General features: G+C 40.6%; 1 protein-coding gene across 1 annotated transcript in view; it reads right to left on the bottom strand.

Moving 5' to 3' along the window:
* The window catches only part of LOC121287345 (serine incorporator 1-like), a 43,160-nt gene extending 29,456 nt beyond the window's left edge, over positions 1–13,704 (bottom strand). The window contains exons 1-4 of the mRNA XM_041205132.1: positions 13,490–13,704; positions 7,226–7,387; positions 2,404–2,597; positions 1,599–1,678 (exon numbers count right to left, since the gene is read on the bottom strand). Coding sequence (XP_041061066.1) covers positions 1,599–1,678; positions 2,404–2,597; positions 7,226–7,387; positions 13,490–13,528 — 475 coding nt within the window. The 5' untranslated portion in view covers positions 13,529–13,704. The remainder of the gene's footprint in view (positions 1–1,598; positions 1,679–2,403; positions 2,598–7,225; positions 7,388–13,489) is intronic.
* Positions 13,705–16,101: the final 2,397 nt, after the last annotated feature.

The raw sequence follows: 16,101 nt of genomic DNA on the forward strand, positions 1-16,101 counted from the left end.
CATAGGTGATAGAAAACAAAATTACAATAGATTTTTTTTTTAAATGTGAAAAAGATTATCAGGTTGGAATTGAGATGGAAAAGATCATGATGGGTAAATAGGACCAATACGAAACAGAGCAGCAGTGGAGTAAGACAGAGGGAGCTAGAGAGAAGGAAAGGTAAAGAGAAAAAAACCCAGAATGCACGTGATAGAGATCAACAATTAACAAGAATCAGAAACAGGGAGACAGATAAAGATAATAGCAAGAAGTCTTAATCAGAAAGATGACTGTATTCTGATGCATAACATTTCTAGCTAGGAGCTTTCTAGGTATCCGGGGGGGCGCAGGGGGAGGTGTGCAGTGGTGATAATGGAGAAAAAAAGTTGAATCAACTTGTGCATGCAGACACTTCAAATTGCCGGCTACAAAACTTAAAGATTTCTGCAATCGGAAGGGTGGAACACTACAGTTGAATTCAAAAGCTCCTGTTTTCTTTGGTGAGATCAAGGGAAGGAGGAAAGAGAAAAAGGTAACAAGAAAGTGCAAAGCTTTCACCTATTGATTGAAAAACATCTCATTATGTGGCAATGTAGATTGAAATACAACTGATTAACTAAAATGATTCTGGCATCAGTATGTGCTCTCAGAAAAATGAGAAAAGTCACATGCAAGTGCAGGAGATGCTACCTGCTCTTTTACCTCCTCCCAAGGCCCCAAATACTCCTTTCAATGTGAAACAGTGATTTACTTGTACATCTTTTAAATTAATATACTGTATTCACTGCTCACAATGTGGTCTCCTCTAAACTGGGGAGAGCAAATGCTGACCGGGTGACCACTTTAAGGAACACCTCCATTCAGCCCGCAAGTGTTACTCTGAGCTTCCTGTCACTAGTCATTTCAATTCTCCACCTTGCTCCCAGTTTGACCTTTCTGTCCTCAGCCTGCTACACTGTTCTAATGAAGCCCAACAAAAGCTTGAGGAACAATATCTTATCTTAAAACTCAGCACTCTGCAACCTTCTAGATTCAACAATGAGATCAATAATTTTAGGCCATCATATTTGCCTCCATTTTGTTAATTTTATTTTGCTGGTTTGTTTTTATTCTCGTTTCTTTCTGAGATTCATTTTCTTTGCATTTGGACGGTTACTATCCAGCCATTCACACCTCACCTAGGTTCATCTTTTGTTTCTTTACCCATTACCATTCCCTTTCATATACCATGAAATATTTTGCCACTTAATATCTACTGCCTTCCACCATATCACAGACCTACCATTTTGTTCTTCCTCCCTCCTTTCACTTGCTCAAAACCTATTACATTTCCAACTTTCCTCAATTTTGATGAAAGGTCATCGATCCGAAATATTAACTCTGTTTCTCCCCCTAGATGCTGCCTGGCCTGCTGTGTGTTTCCAGTATTCTGTTTTTATTTCAGATTTCCAGCATCTGTAGTATTTTGCTTTCAAAGGAAAAATCGCAGATGTTTGTCCTGTTCTAAGTAATCAATTATCATGGTTCCTTCCACTATTTAAGACAACATTCTTTTATTTATCTTAACTGATAGCTTAATAAAATTATAAACACATTAAAAGACATCTTACTGATCTACCTCTTGTAAAAGGTCCTTCAGGGATGTAAAAGGCTCCTACTGTAATAGCTATGATGGCAGCTATTTTGAAGAACCAGAAGCTGTCAAAATCAAAAAACAAAAGGTTAACAATGAAAACTTATGAAAAATAAAGCAACTTTCAAAATATATAGATTAACCATAAGGACAAACCCAAACACATCTTGCAGAGTTAAAGGGCTGAAGCTTAACTCCAAAAAACAGGTGGGCTGGAGTCAGGCGAGATGTTATAAGTTAAAAAATTTTAAATCCCAACCTTCAACCCATTCAGTTCCAGGCTTAATGGAGGCAAGACAAAGAAGTTCCCAGGAGAAAGGCTGGCCAATTAAATAATTTAATGAGACCAACAGTCTATGTTTTCATGTTTATCACTGGCCAGCTTTGTCAGCCCTCAGAAAACCCAGCAGTTGAAGAAAGGCAAGGACCGTTTCAGCAAGAAGGACAGCTTCCCACCAGCCTCCCAAGCTCCACCCCATCAAGCCAAGCACCTACAATACCAACCCCCTCCTTCCAACAACCCCAAGGGTCAGGGATCAGAAGCGCCACCTTCCTCCCCACCCCTTGCCAATCCCCATCCCCAGGGTCAAGGATTGGATACCCTCTCCACCCCCCACATCCTCCATCCTGGCCCTTTTAGAATCACATCATGTAAACAGGGCAGTTTTATCAGTTACAGGGCTGGAACCTGGATCAGCAGGAGTAAAGCCTAAAACTATGCAACAGTTTTTACATGCATTGACTTCTTTTTCACCACTAAATTGTGAACAAGGAACATATGATTACTTACCCATTATGAATTGAAGCTCTGGGGTCCCTGCTGGATTTTACATTGATTAAAAGCAGAGCGAAAAGAAAGAAGAAGACAGCCAATCCAAAGCAGATACGGTAAACTGACTTGTAGCTAACTAACACATCACAGTTCACGGACCCATGAACAGTTGGAATTTGGGTACCAAAGCCATCTTCACAGAATCCTGGAATCTATCAAGAAGAATCATCAAGTTACAATCAAATTGTAAGTTAACTGAATGTTTTCTCTTTTATATGTTTTTCATTATACTAGCTTATGATCAGGTAAGAAAGGGTAGAATAGTTCCCTTCCTTGTCTGACCGCAACAGGTTTTTTTTTGAAGAATATGTTTGCCAATTGAGTGAGGGTTTAACAGTTTACTTGCTGTGACTGTAAATGACAGAAACGGATATGTTTCCTTGCAGGTTTTTAAATAGAAAATAGTGTTTATTGTACTTGCTCAGTCTAAAAAATAACTTTCATGCACACATGCATTCAGGTTTCTCTCTCACACACACACACACACATGTAAGTTACAGAGTGGGAGGCCGGATTAAGCAATCTTTTTTAAAGTACAATAAAAGTTAAAGGTATATGGGTCTTGTAAATTGATGACTTGCATGGTTTCAGGCTGAGCTTGATGGTCCCTCTGGATTCAGTGTTGAGACGATTTAAATATGTTAACTGATTATTTATATCTGTTCTTATGGAGTCAGCAGCTGCTGGGCTTATTCATGAGACGCTGCCTGCGGTGTGTGGCTGGTAGAACATCAGACAGGGCTCAAGCCTGCAGGCTGAGCGAAGAGGGAGAGAGTGTATCCCACTTAGGGGTCCTGCCTCTTTTGCTTCTATTGTGTGGCCCGAGAAAACCAGTTTCTTAGAACAGAAGATGATTAGTGGGCTCATCACATGATCTCTCCCCAACTGTCCAGTTACCCAAACAGGGTCACAGCTAGTGGATAAAAGGTGCATGGTTCAAACTTTTATTAGATTATGGCTGGAAGGATTCCTCTTTCAGCCAGAGTCTACTGACTGAAGTGATTATGTCTAATGGCTTATATAGAAACAGAAAACGCTGGAAGAACTCAGCAGGTCCAACAGCATCCGTGGAGAGAGAAACAGAGTTAACATTCTTCACCCTGAAGTATTGGGAGATGACAAATACAGTTCAAGAGAGAGATATGAACATATTATAAGAAAGTAAGTACACCTAAAACAGGAGTAACAAAGTTCTAGAATTGCACCTTCATCCCCTCCTCAAAACCTTGAATCATCTGTCTTTGTAAATTACCATCCCATTGTCAACCCACTTTTTTCTCCAAAGTCCTTGAACATTTCCCAAATGTGTGCCTAATTTTCATACAACTCTAGCTTTCAATCTCTCAAATCTGGCTTTGATTCCTGTGACAGCACTGAGACGGCCCCAAACAAGCTCACTAATGACTTCTCCGTGGCTGTGACCATAGTGCACTATCCCTCCTCATTTTGCAACCTATCTCCAGACTGGAATACAGTTGCCTTCAGCTTCATCCTCCCATGTCTCTCCTCTATTGTTCAGCCGAAAGGAACTGCCCTTGCCTGGTTCCACTCTTACCTATTCAATTATATCCAAGGAATCTCCTCCAATGACTTCTCTTCCCAGGCCAAATATTGTTATCTTTGAGACCCTCCAAGGACTTATCCTTTGCCCTGTCCTAATTCTCATCTATATGTTGTCCCTCAGCAATATCAAAATTCTGTCAGATTCCACGTGTGTTGATAACACCCAGTTCTGTCTCACCACCACCACTCTGAGCTCCTTCACTGCCCAAGTTATCAGGCTACTTTTCCGACATGCAGTCTTGGATGAGTCAAAATTTCCTCCAACTAAACTTTGGGAAGACTGGAGCAACTGACTTTGGCCCCCATAACAAACCCTGTTCCCTAACTATCGACACAATCCCCCTTTCTGGCCAGTCACAGGCTCAATCCGACTAAGCTTCCAACCTACAACCTCTCCATCACAAAAGCCACCGAATTGTACTTCAGTAACATGAACTGACTCTGCTCCGCCTCAGTTTTTCTGCTGCTGAATCCCTCATTAACATATTTGTTACCTGCAGTCGGGCCTCTGCTTTTAGCATTCTGAAGGAACTCTTCTTTCCGCAATAGTCAGTGGATGGATTCACGTTGGCTCCTGGTTCACCTACGGCTCAATTTTAAAATTCTTATCTGTGTTCAAATTCTTACATTGCCTCCCCATCTCTGTCAACTCCTTCGGTGCTACAATCCTCCGAGAACTCTGCATTCTTCCAACTCTGATCACTTATGCTTCCCAACTTCCTTTACCCCAACGTGGGCAGTGTACTTCAAGCTGTCTAGGCCTCACGCTCTAGAATTCCCTTCTTACAAGTTTCTGCTTCTCCATCTCTCTCTTCTTTATTATGCTCCTTAAAATCTACCTATAACCAAGCTTTTGGCCACTTGTTCTCAAGTCACCTCCTTTGCTTCGGTGTGAGTCCTTGGTTGATTACACTCCTATGAAATGCCTTGGGACATTTTACGACATTAAAAGGTGCTATACAAATGCAAGTTGATGTTGTTGAGCTATATAGGTGACAATGTTGGTGTAAAATGTCAAAAAGGCAAATAAGGTTCTGGGTTTTTTTAAAAGCAAGGAAAAGGTGCTGAATTTGTATGACATACTGGTTAGGCCATAGTTGTAGTAGTGTGCACCGTTCTGGAGACCCAATTTTATTAAGGATATTAGTGCCCTGGAAAAGGGACAGCCAAAATTCACCAGAAAGATATGAGGAACCAGAGGTTATAGCTAAGAAAGGCTTAAAAGGATTAACTTTTTTTTTAAACTGGAACAGAGAAAGTTATAGGGTTATATAAAAGTTTTGGACAGAATGATTCCATTGGTTAGCAAATTGATAACAAGAACACATCAATGAGGATCATTACAAGAAGAACAAAGAGAAGTTAGAATTTGATTTTCCACGCAGAGGATTAATAGAATATGGAAATCTAGCAGTGTCACAGAGACAATACACTAAAATGTCTATTACCCTGTAAAGATTCGTGTACAAGTTCTAAGCAGTTAGCAGTCAATGCAAAAACGTACAAATGGATAAGAGCCTGGCTGAAAGAAAAGAACAGCAAACACTTGTATACCTGGAAAGTAATATTATAGTGGGATGGGAGGCATTGGGGGGGGGGGTGGTTTGCATGGAAATGACAACGACCAAGAAGAGCACATCAGGATTCAGTGCTGGGTCCTAGCTCTTTCTCCGGTACTTCCAGGACCTGGACTCAAACTCACCCTAAAAATGGCCAATGCATATGACTCAATGGAAGCAGCCTGGGTTCTGTATAGAAAATTAGAGAAAATGGGCAGAACAGTAAACATACAATCCGAGAGAGAAGTGTAAGGCATTGGAGGGAAAACAAAGTTGACATACTCTATATACTCTATGAAAGGATTATGATTGCTGAAGGCATGGTTGAAAGACATTTGCAGGGAAGTGACCAAGTAGGAACTTTACATGCTCAACAGTGTGGGAAAGGTTAATCAGGATATTACCTCCAAATAAACTCAAGAGTAAGACACGGGGGCTTAGCTTAAACTGAAATGCAAATATAGGACTCACATTAGGAAACATTTCTTCATGCAAAAACAAAATCAATAATTAGATTTCAAGGAGTAGTAGAAGCAAAAATTTCAGTCATTCTGGTGCCTACTGAATGGCGTGATGAAGGGCTGTCAATTAAATTTTTCAGATGGATAAGCTAAATTGGACAAATAACCTTCCCATATTATGACCTTGTCAAGTGAGTATTTTTAAGGCAGAGGTGGATAGATTTCTGGTTAGCAAGGGGGTGATAAGTGGGATGCAGATTTCAGGTTACTATCAGATCAGCCATGATCTTATTAAATGGCGGAGCAGACTCGAGAGGCTAAATGGCCCACTCTTGCTCCTTGTTCGTATGAGTTATGGAAGGACCGTCATGTTTGATATAGGTACATACTGTCAACTCAAAATTACATACCTAAGGAATGTGATAATGTGTGCATTTCTGGATAGTTTGCAGTAAATATATTTTTGGAATTAGATGAATTCTAACCTACAAGCACCAACATTCAATGATGTTTCTAATCAGGACAAAGTGGATACCTTGTCAACATTTCCAACTTCCACCTGACTTCCACCATTCCTATTTTTAATGATCTACCCAAAAGGGAGAGCTCCAGTTTATTGTCCAACTACTGATGTTTATTTTATGTGTTACATTGTGTTTTAGACCTGTCCCCCAGAAAATATTAATACAAATTATTCATAACATTATTTATTATCTACAGCAAACTTGAAAAATACCATTTCTCAGATTTATCACAAATGAAATTAAGTACATATAACTTAGTCATTCGATAGTACAGAACTCGAATATTGCTGAAAGAAAGAGACATGTTGTCAAAGATTTTCGTCTTGCACTCATCAGGACAGTTCACAAGAATACCAATAGTAAAGGGAACAACAATTTATACTGCATGAAAAGAGAGTGCTGATTGAAAAGCTTTGACATAACTTGTGTGAATGAGCTAAGAATGCCAAGGATCTTTAAACTTAAATATGGTTCTATGTGACAATAAGGGAAAATAATGATCCATATACTTTTGTACCCCATCTGCCTAACACAGATGATGTGTAATGCAAATCATCATTTAGAGATAAACAGTAACATTCAAAAATGAAAAATTAATGCTTTCCATCAAAAGGGGTTACAGCACTAGTCACTTCATGTTCCTTCTACTTAGGAATAATTGCATAAAACATACCTTTTTCAACTGTGTTTCCATTCCAGGTACCAGCATAACACAAGCCACAAGAGTGCCCACAAGTAGAATGAATGCATAGATTAATCTGGTCACTGTGGAATTCCTGCTGTTGGGGCAGCAGGTGCACAGCAAACAAGGAGCACTGCTGCACAGACATGGCACCTATGAGGCAATATTACAAACAGAAGTATTACAAATAACTAATTCCTTAAAGCAATTCAAGTTGCAACATTAATTCATAAAACATGCTTCAGCATCAAGATACACATCTGCATCTTACACAGTATTTACAGATGAAATAACTAGCTTGGGGTGTGGAGATCTGATTCGCACATTCAGATCCTACTACAGCATACTGAAGCTTCAATGAACTTATTCCCACATTTCTCCTTATGGTGATTATGGTCCAGAAATTTCAGAAAATGATAAGTGGTACCTTTAAGGTTTACACACAAGATCATAAGAAATAGCAGGTGTAGGCCATTTGGCCCATCGAGCCTGCTCCCCCATTCAATAAGATCATGCCTGATCTGATTGGAGCCTTAACTCCACTTTCCTGCCTGCTCCTGCTCCCTCACCACCTTTGACATCTCCACTGTAGATCAAAATCTGTCTAGCTCAGCCTTGAATATATTCAATGACCGAGCCTCCACTGTTCTCTGTGGAAGAGAATTCCAAAGACTTGTGACCTTTAGGGAAGAAATTCCTCTTACTTTTAAACCAAGCCCCTAGTTCTAGATTCCCCCAGGAGGGAAAATATCCTCTCACTATGTACCCTGTCTATTCCTCTCAGAATTTTATTTGTTTCAATAAGATCACCTCTCATTCTTCTAAACTGCAATGAGTATAGGCCCAATCTGCTCAACCTTTCCTCATAAGGCAATGCCTTCCTCCCAGGTGTCAGCCCAGTGAACATTCTCTGAACTGCTTCCACTGAAGATATTTCCCCCACAAGGAAGGAGACCAAAACTGTACACAATACTGTACTCTTAATGTGGTCTCACCAATGCCCTGTACAGTGCCCTACTCTTATACTCTATCCTTCTTGCAATAAAGGCCAACTTTCCATTTATCTTCCTAATTACTAGATATACCTGCATACTAACTTTTTGTTATTCATGTACAAGGACACCTAGATCCCCTGTACTGCAGCATTCTGCAGTCTCTCTCCATTTAAAAAATACTCTGATTTTCTATTCTTTCTACAACTGCAGACAACCTCACAATTTTCCATATTATACTCCATCTGCAAAATTTTTGCCAACTCACTTCATTTATCTATATCCCTTTTGCAGACTTTGTATCCTCCTCTCAATGTGCTTTTCTACCTATCTTTGTATTATCAACAAATTTGGCTAAAATAATCATCCCCTTCATCCAAGTCATTAATATAGGTTGTAAATAACTGAAGCCCCAGCACAGATCCCTGCAACACTCCACTCGTTACAGTTTGCCAACCTGATAGTGAACCATTTATCCTGTTTTCTAGTTTTCTATTATCTAGTCAACCCTCCATCCATGCTAATATATCAACTCCAACATTGTGAGCTCTTATCTTGTGCAATAACCCCTTCAAGTACCTTATTAAATGCTTTTTGGAAATCCAAATACACTACATCCACTGGTACCCCTTTATCCACCCTGCTTGTTACATCCTCAAAAGAAATTTAATAAATTTGTAAATCGCAATTTCTCTTTCAAAAAATCAATGAGTCCCGCCTGATTGTACTATGATCTTCTAAATGTCCTGCTACGACCTGCTTAATAATAGATTCTAGCATTTTGCCAATGACAGCCATTAAGCTAATTGGTTTATAGTTTCCTGCCTTTCTTGAATAGAGGACATTATTACTGTGGTACAAAGTTTTCAGAAAATTATAGTGTAAGCGAGTGAAGAGTGAAGCCAAAATTTCCTGGCACCTTTTATACTGTGAACCTCCCCAAAATAGTGAGAATTCATTTTCCATGAAATCACCACTCCTTAAAAAGATCAATGGTGATGTCCAATTTGCTGTACAAATCGAAATCCTTTATCTGTAAATCCAAAAACTGAACACATCCAAAAACTGCACTTTTTTTTTAACCCGACCGACATTTAGCGCAGCAAGTCTCTGACCTGAGCCAACACGAACCTCACCGACAACACAAGACCTTTAGCGCAGGAAGTCTCTGACTCAAGCCAACACGAACCTCACCGACCACACAAGACCTTTAGCGCAGGAAGCCTCTGACTCGAGCCAACACAAACCTCGCCGACCGCACAAGACCTTTAGCGCAGGAAATCTCTGACTCGAGCCAACACGAACCTCACCGACAACACAAGACCTTTAGCACAGGAAGTCTCTGACCCGAGCCAACACGAACTTCACCGACTAACCTTTAGAGCGGGAAGTCTAGTTGTTTGTCCTCACTGTTTATCTTGCAATTTTTGTCCACACTGTTCACCTTGTGAACCCTCTCCTACAAGCTGGATCACAGATGGTACCATGGATGAGAACTTATTACAGGTACCCCGTATTTATTATTCGGTGGTACATCTTGCTTTTCTAGCCATTTTATTTACTTTGGAATATAGCTATCCTAGGCTTCGGCCATTATAATATTATTAGGCCTAGGCCTATATGTGATACCCGAAAACAAAAATTATCTGAAATCTGAAACACAATTGGCCCCGAGGGTTTTGCATAAAGGATACTCGACCTATATTAATACTATTTGATAAGCATTGCCACTTATGGACTGAACTAGGTTGGCAATGGTGACCTGGCAGCAGCAAGATTGCTCCAAGATCATTTTTCTTAAAATATAAATGTCTTTTTACTGAGCTTTCCTGATCTATTTAGATAACGTAAAACTATTTCGGTTCTGGACATACTAGCTACCTAGAATTTTTCCTACTAAGTGAAGTTAAATATTTTTCATGGCCATTTAATTTTTGTATCCATTCACTGATGTCTGATTACTTAACAGTGTCAGTCACTAATTTAGAAAATTGATCTGTTTAGAAAGTTTCGATGACCATTCAGCTGCAGTGCATTCAAAGACAGTGATATTTGAGAAATGAATTATTAAATAATTATTTCCTAAAGATTATCCATTGAACGTTTAATATATTTCAAGTTCACAGGATGAGTGCTTTGAAACGAATTTGTCCACCAAAATATGAAAATAATTACAAACTTCAATTAGTTCAAGTATCTGCATCCACATCTGCTGCTCATAATACACACACGTTAAATCCATTTCCACAACTTTAGAAAACAAAACAAATAACCTGGGTTTTGCTGTAGAAACAATGATGAGACCAACAGGGCTTGCCATTAAAGTGTGAATTGGATAGCAACTTCCTGTGACTGCACCTGCCCAGCTAAGCATGGAAATCAGGAAGTTGCTATCCTAAGATAAAAACAAAAAATTGCGGATGCTGGAAATCCAAAACAAAAACAAAAACCTGGAAAAATTCAGAAACAGAAAGGGGGTGGGGATGGAGGAGGGAGTTCAAGACCTAAAGTTGTTGAATTCAATATTCAGTCCGGAAGGCTGTAAAGTGCCTAGTCGGAAGATGAGGTGCTGTTCCTCCAGTTTGCGTTGGGCTTCACTGGAACAATGCAGCAAGCCAAGGACATGCTCTTTACAGCCTTCCGGACTGAATATTGAATTCAACAACCTTAGGTCCTGAACTCCCTCTTCCATCCCCACCCCCTTTCTGTTTCTTCCCCCTTCCTTTTGTTTTTTCCAATAATTTATATAGATTTTTCTTTTCCCACCTCTTTCCATTATTTTAAAATCTTTTATGCCCCCCCACCCCGACTAGAGCTGTACCTTGAGTGCCCTACCATCCATTCTTAATTAGCACATTAGTTTAGATAATATCACCAAATTCAACACCTCTGTGTTCTTTTGTCTGTGACATCTTCACCTAGTTCTGTTGAAGGGTCATGAGGACTCGAAACGTCAACTCTTTTCTTCTCCACTGATGCTGCCAAACCTGCTGAATTTTTCCAGGTAATCCTGTTTTTGAGTTGCTATCCTAGTTGCCCTGCTCTTCAGATTGTGTACTTGAACAGTACCTTACCAAGAGATTCACCATTCAAATATATGGAATGGCCATTCAGAAGCAGTACCATTGAGAAATGTTTGCTATCAACTTCAATATTGAACAGTATTTCATTTAAGATCCACAAATGAAATTGCTGTACTTAAGTGGCATATGCAAACTAAAATCACCAGGGCCTATCCGTTCCAGTGTAAGTAAACTCTTAATAACATGATAAGACAATTACTGCCAAATAACATTCCTGGCACTCAAAATCAACTGTTACAAACATAGAGTCTCGTTACTTCAGATTTTAATTAGTATTGGAGGTTTAAAAAAAACCAAAAAGTTTATTTATTATTCTTTACATCTCTTTCTCTCTTTTAATCCCTCTTTTGTTCCCTCTCGGTTTTGATTTCTGTACTTGATTTGACACTAACTGGCACTCCCTGGTTCAGACTCTGTGCTGCTCATTAATGATTCTGCAATCTGACTGGTTAAGGAGGTGCACAGTTGTTAGCTCTGTTCATATATGTCCCAGATCCCTTGTAGAAGTCACCATGTCAAAATGGTTCTCTGATTACAGTAAATTCCGGTGTAAAATCCCATAGAATGTCTGTGAGTAAAGTGCAAATATACAAACAGCTTTGCTGCTAGGAGCAAAATTCAGCCCAATGATTTATGGTTACCACAGTATGGTCAAACACGAGCTTTTATATAAAAAAAGTGAATAAATAATAAGATACCATTCAACATCAAAAATGACAGCAAACATTTCTCAATGGTGCTGCTTTTGAATGGCACCATCGTAACCATGGCATATTCTACGCTTATCAGTGCAACAAGACACTGGGTTGCCCCTCTCAAGTAGATGTAAAAGATCCCATGGCACTATTTTGAAGTAGGGGAGTTATCCCAGTTGTTATGGCTAACATTTATCCCTCAATCAACATCACTAAGTGAGATTATTTGGTCACTATCGCCTGTCAGGAGCATATTCTAACAAGTTCTCCAGCAAAGTTTGGCATAAATTCACCACTGATGGATCAGGCATACAAGGACATAAGGCCCAATGTGTCATTCAAGCAAACTGCAGATGTGTTATACTTTGAGGGCCACATTAAGACAAGGAACAGTTTGAGGTGCAGCATACCCAGTTTTGTGGGTGCAACTGAAAAATTCTAAATAAAATCAATAAGATGGATTATTGAACCCATTAGTGATTATTATTGAAGCTTTGAACTTTCATACATTTAAAAGTATATTTACTGTGATCCGTGTATTGACAGAATCCAGACTGACATTCCGCGTGCAGTCTGAGGGTATGCTGCACTTGGGAGGTCACCTTTCAGATGAGGCCTTCTGGGCCTAAGAGATCCTATGTACTAGTTCATAGAAGAACAGGAGAGTTCTACCTGGCACCCTGCATAAAATTTAGCTCTCAACTAAAATCACTAAACAGATCATGTCATTATCTCAGCGCTGTTTGTGGGACCTTGCTGCGTACAGACTGACTGCTGCATTTCCCATATTAAAGCAGTAGCTAGCCTTTGAAAATAATTAAATATAAAAGCGTTCCGAGGTCATGAACGAGGCTATATAAAGGCAAGTCTTAATCAAAAATAGTTATTTGCACTTTTCGGATTAGATCTGGTAATCCAGTTCCCAACTTCTCTACTTTCTGAAAGTGTTTAGTCTAATATTGTCAAGATTTCAGCTTGTAAATATTTGGCAAACCAGTCTTTTATGTTTTTCAGTTAATGCGATCAAAGTTGAAAAACATCACGTGATTACATGCTGTACCAGGAAATAATTGTGCACTTGATTTGTACAGGAGATGGGGTAGTTTCTTTATCAGTCTGCGCTTTAAAGCATGATTAACTGCAAGTGTGTCCACCGACATGCGGTGGCCAGCACCCAGCTGGTGTAAACATAGACTGTGAAGGGCGAAAGAGCCACCGCCACACCTTAACTGGAATTTTCAGGCGCGTTAAGACATCAGCCCGAAGTTTCTGGAATTGATCTTGAGAATGAACAAGAGCTGGTGTAATAATCAGCGGAAACTAAACCTTATCATTAAGCTCGTAGCCGCCGTCAAACAGCCGAGTGTGGAGCAATGACAAGCCGCAGCTTCTGCCGCTGGAAACACAAACGCTCGCCCACCCTGGGCTGACAGACCAGGGCCCGACCCAAACTCCCGGTCTCACTGCTCACATTTCCGTCCTTACCAAGCTGGCCAGGGAGCACACCCCCAAAACCGAGCCCATCGCCCAACGCTAGCGAAAGATGAGCAATCCAAGTGGCTTCAGGAGCTCTGAGACTGCCGCCTCTCCCTCTCAGTAACCAAATTGCCGTCCGCCCTCTCCGTTACCAGGTAGCCGGGATCCGCGAGCGAGAGGAGCAGAGCAAACGGCGCCAATTGCGTCATCGCGTCAACACGCGACTGTGACGTGCGCGGGCTGGTGCCGCATGCGCGGAGCTCCAATCCACTGGAGAGAAGTTTAGTGCAGATTCAGAGCTACCCGTTTGTAAAGCACTGTTATGATTTGTAATCCATGGTCCAACATATAATGCTGGAGGTAATATGCACACATGTGCCGATATCTGTTAACATTTTTTGCCAGTATATCTGGATCAAAAATTATATTCCTACATTTCAAGGGAGGCCTGGACAGGTTAGATCGTGAGACGAGAAGCTATACGTACCCATTGGTGGAAGGATCGAGAACGAGAATACACCAATTTAAGATGATTTGCAAAAGAAGCAATAGCCACAAAAAGAAAAACATTTTTACGCTTCAGTCACATTTATGAATGAATTCCACACTTCTCATGCTGTAGAATAGACTCACTGCCCAATGTCAACTTACAGACAGCATACAACAGGGATGTACACCTCTTTTGAACACAACTTTTAGGGCTATCAGTCAAAAGGAAGCAAGTACCAAATTTAAAATCTGGAGAGATCTTCAGTCTGTCCGCAAGCATGACCCAGACCTTCCTGTCACTTACCATTTCAACACACCATCCTACTCTCATGCCCACATGTCAGTCCTTGGCCTGCTGCAATGTTCCAGTGAAGCTCATCGGAAACTGGAGGAACAGCACTTCATCTTCAGATTAGGTACCTCACAGCCTTCCGGACTTAACATTGAGTTCAACAACTTCAGACCACTAACTCTCTACATCCCCCCCCCCCCCCCCTTTTTGATCCCCTTTTTCCTATGTTTTTATTTAATTTTTTTCCACTTACTTTCATTATTATTATTTTTAATTTAATTCCATGTTTAGTCATTGTTTGGTCCCCAGCTTTTAGCCTATTTTCGATCTTTTTCCCCACCATTGTCCCCTCCCCACACCCCCCCCGCCTCTACCCCCACTAAGGCCATCTGTCACTTTCCAGAGTGCTTACCCTGGTCTGACCATTATCACATTTTGCTTTCCACCCTTACTGTCACCATTAGCACCTCCTTTAGCCAGTACCACCACTATTAACAATCCTTTGATCTTTGGTTTATGATACCTTTTGCAATCTCTCCTTTGCCTCCACCTATCGCTGGCCTGCTATCTAGTCTCACCTGTTCCTTAAACAGTACATATTTCACCACATTTCTATTTCCCTATAGCTCTGAAGAAGAATCATACAGACTCGAAATGTTAATTCTGTCTCTCTCCACAGGTGTTATCAGACCTGCTGAGTTTTTCCAACATTTTTGTTTTTGTGCCCAATTTAAAACTGACTCTCGTAAAAAACCCAAACTTTAAAGAAAACTTAATAAATTAAATCAAATTAAAATAACATCCCTGGGGTGATGATAGTGCATCCTTGAGCAGAAAAATTGGATATGTAAACTTATTGGGGCCAAGACTGGATATCCCCAGGAAAATGAGCACAGGGAACATAATGCACAATTAACTCCTGCCCAGTCCTTCCAAAACAAGCAGTATGCAAACTTTGAGCTGTCTTCTCATTTACATGATTGCAGCATGTTGCCAGCCCCAAGTGTGCTTTTGAGTGGCAGCAGGAGGGAAATCATGAGAGGCTAGCATGAGTTTAAGTTGGGCTGCACCTCTGAAAGGGATGATGCATTTTGACTGGACGTCATTTTGAACGTGAGTTTGACCCAGGAAGGATATGTGGCACAACATTGGCAGTGGCCATGTACCAAAGTTTCCCAATGCAGCACGGGAGGCCTTGGTGCAGGAGGTCAACAGGTAGAAGAAATCCACAGAGGCCTACAAGACCTTCCAGACAAACACTGTGAAGGCAGTGTGAGCAGATAGCCATCATGGTCAATGCGAGGTGTCTAGCCCCGAGGACCTGGATGCAGTGCTGCAAGAAAGTTAATGACTTTATATGAGTGGTCAACATCAGTGAATGCGTCATCAAATACAATATGCAACCAGCTCTCCCCACACGTTGCTCAATTTACAACCACCACTTCACTCATCTACCAAACATCCTTATCAACCATGAATCATACCTCACATTCATAGCTTCATCTCACCCTCACCCACTTAGTGCTGCATCAAGCCTCATGCCCACTTCACACAGCTTGCATATGCTACCAGCTATTCATGACATGACAGCCCATCACCCAAAAAGATTGCATCACACTCACTGACACACTTCCTCTCTCTACCTAGATAAGATAGTGTACACTTATGTAGCCAACCATTGTTAAATGACTAATGTCTCAGCTTCCATTAGAGCACATTTAGGAGCTACACAACCTATGAGTATGGCAGTGGAAGCTCAGACTGAGTCTTGCAGGCTCAACATGTTGCCATGCAAGTGTAGATTTTTTCCACACAAACTCTGCTGCTATCATGACTGTGG

The sequence above is a fragment of the Carcharodon carcharias genome, chromosome 14, assembly GCF_017639515.1.
Source record: "Carcharodon carcharias isolate sCarCar2 chromosome 14, sCarCar2.pri, whole genome shotgun sequence".
NCBI classification, from domain to species: Eukaryota; Metazoa; Chordata; class Chondrichthyes; order Lamniformes; family Lamnidae; genus Carcharodon; species Carcharodon carcharias.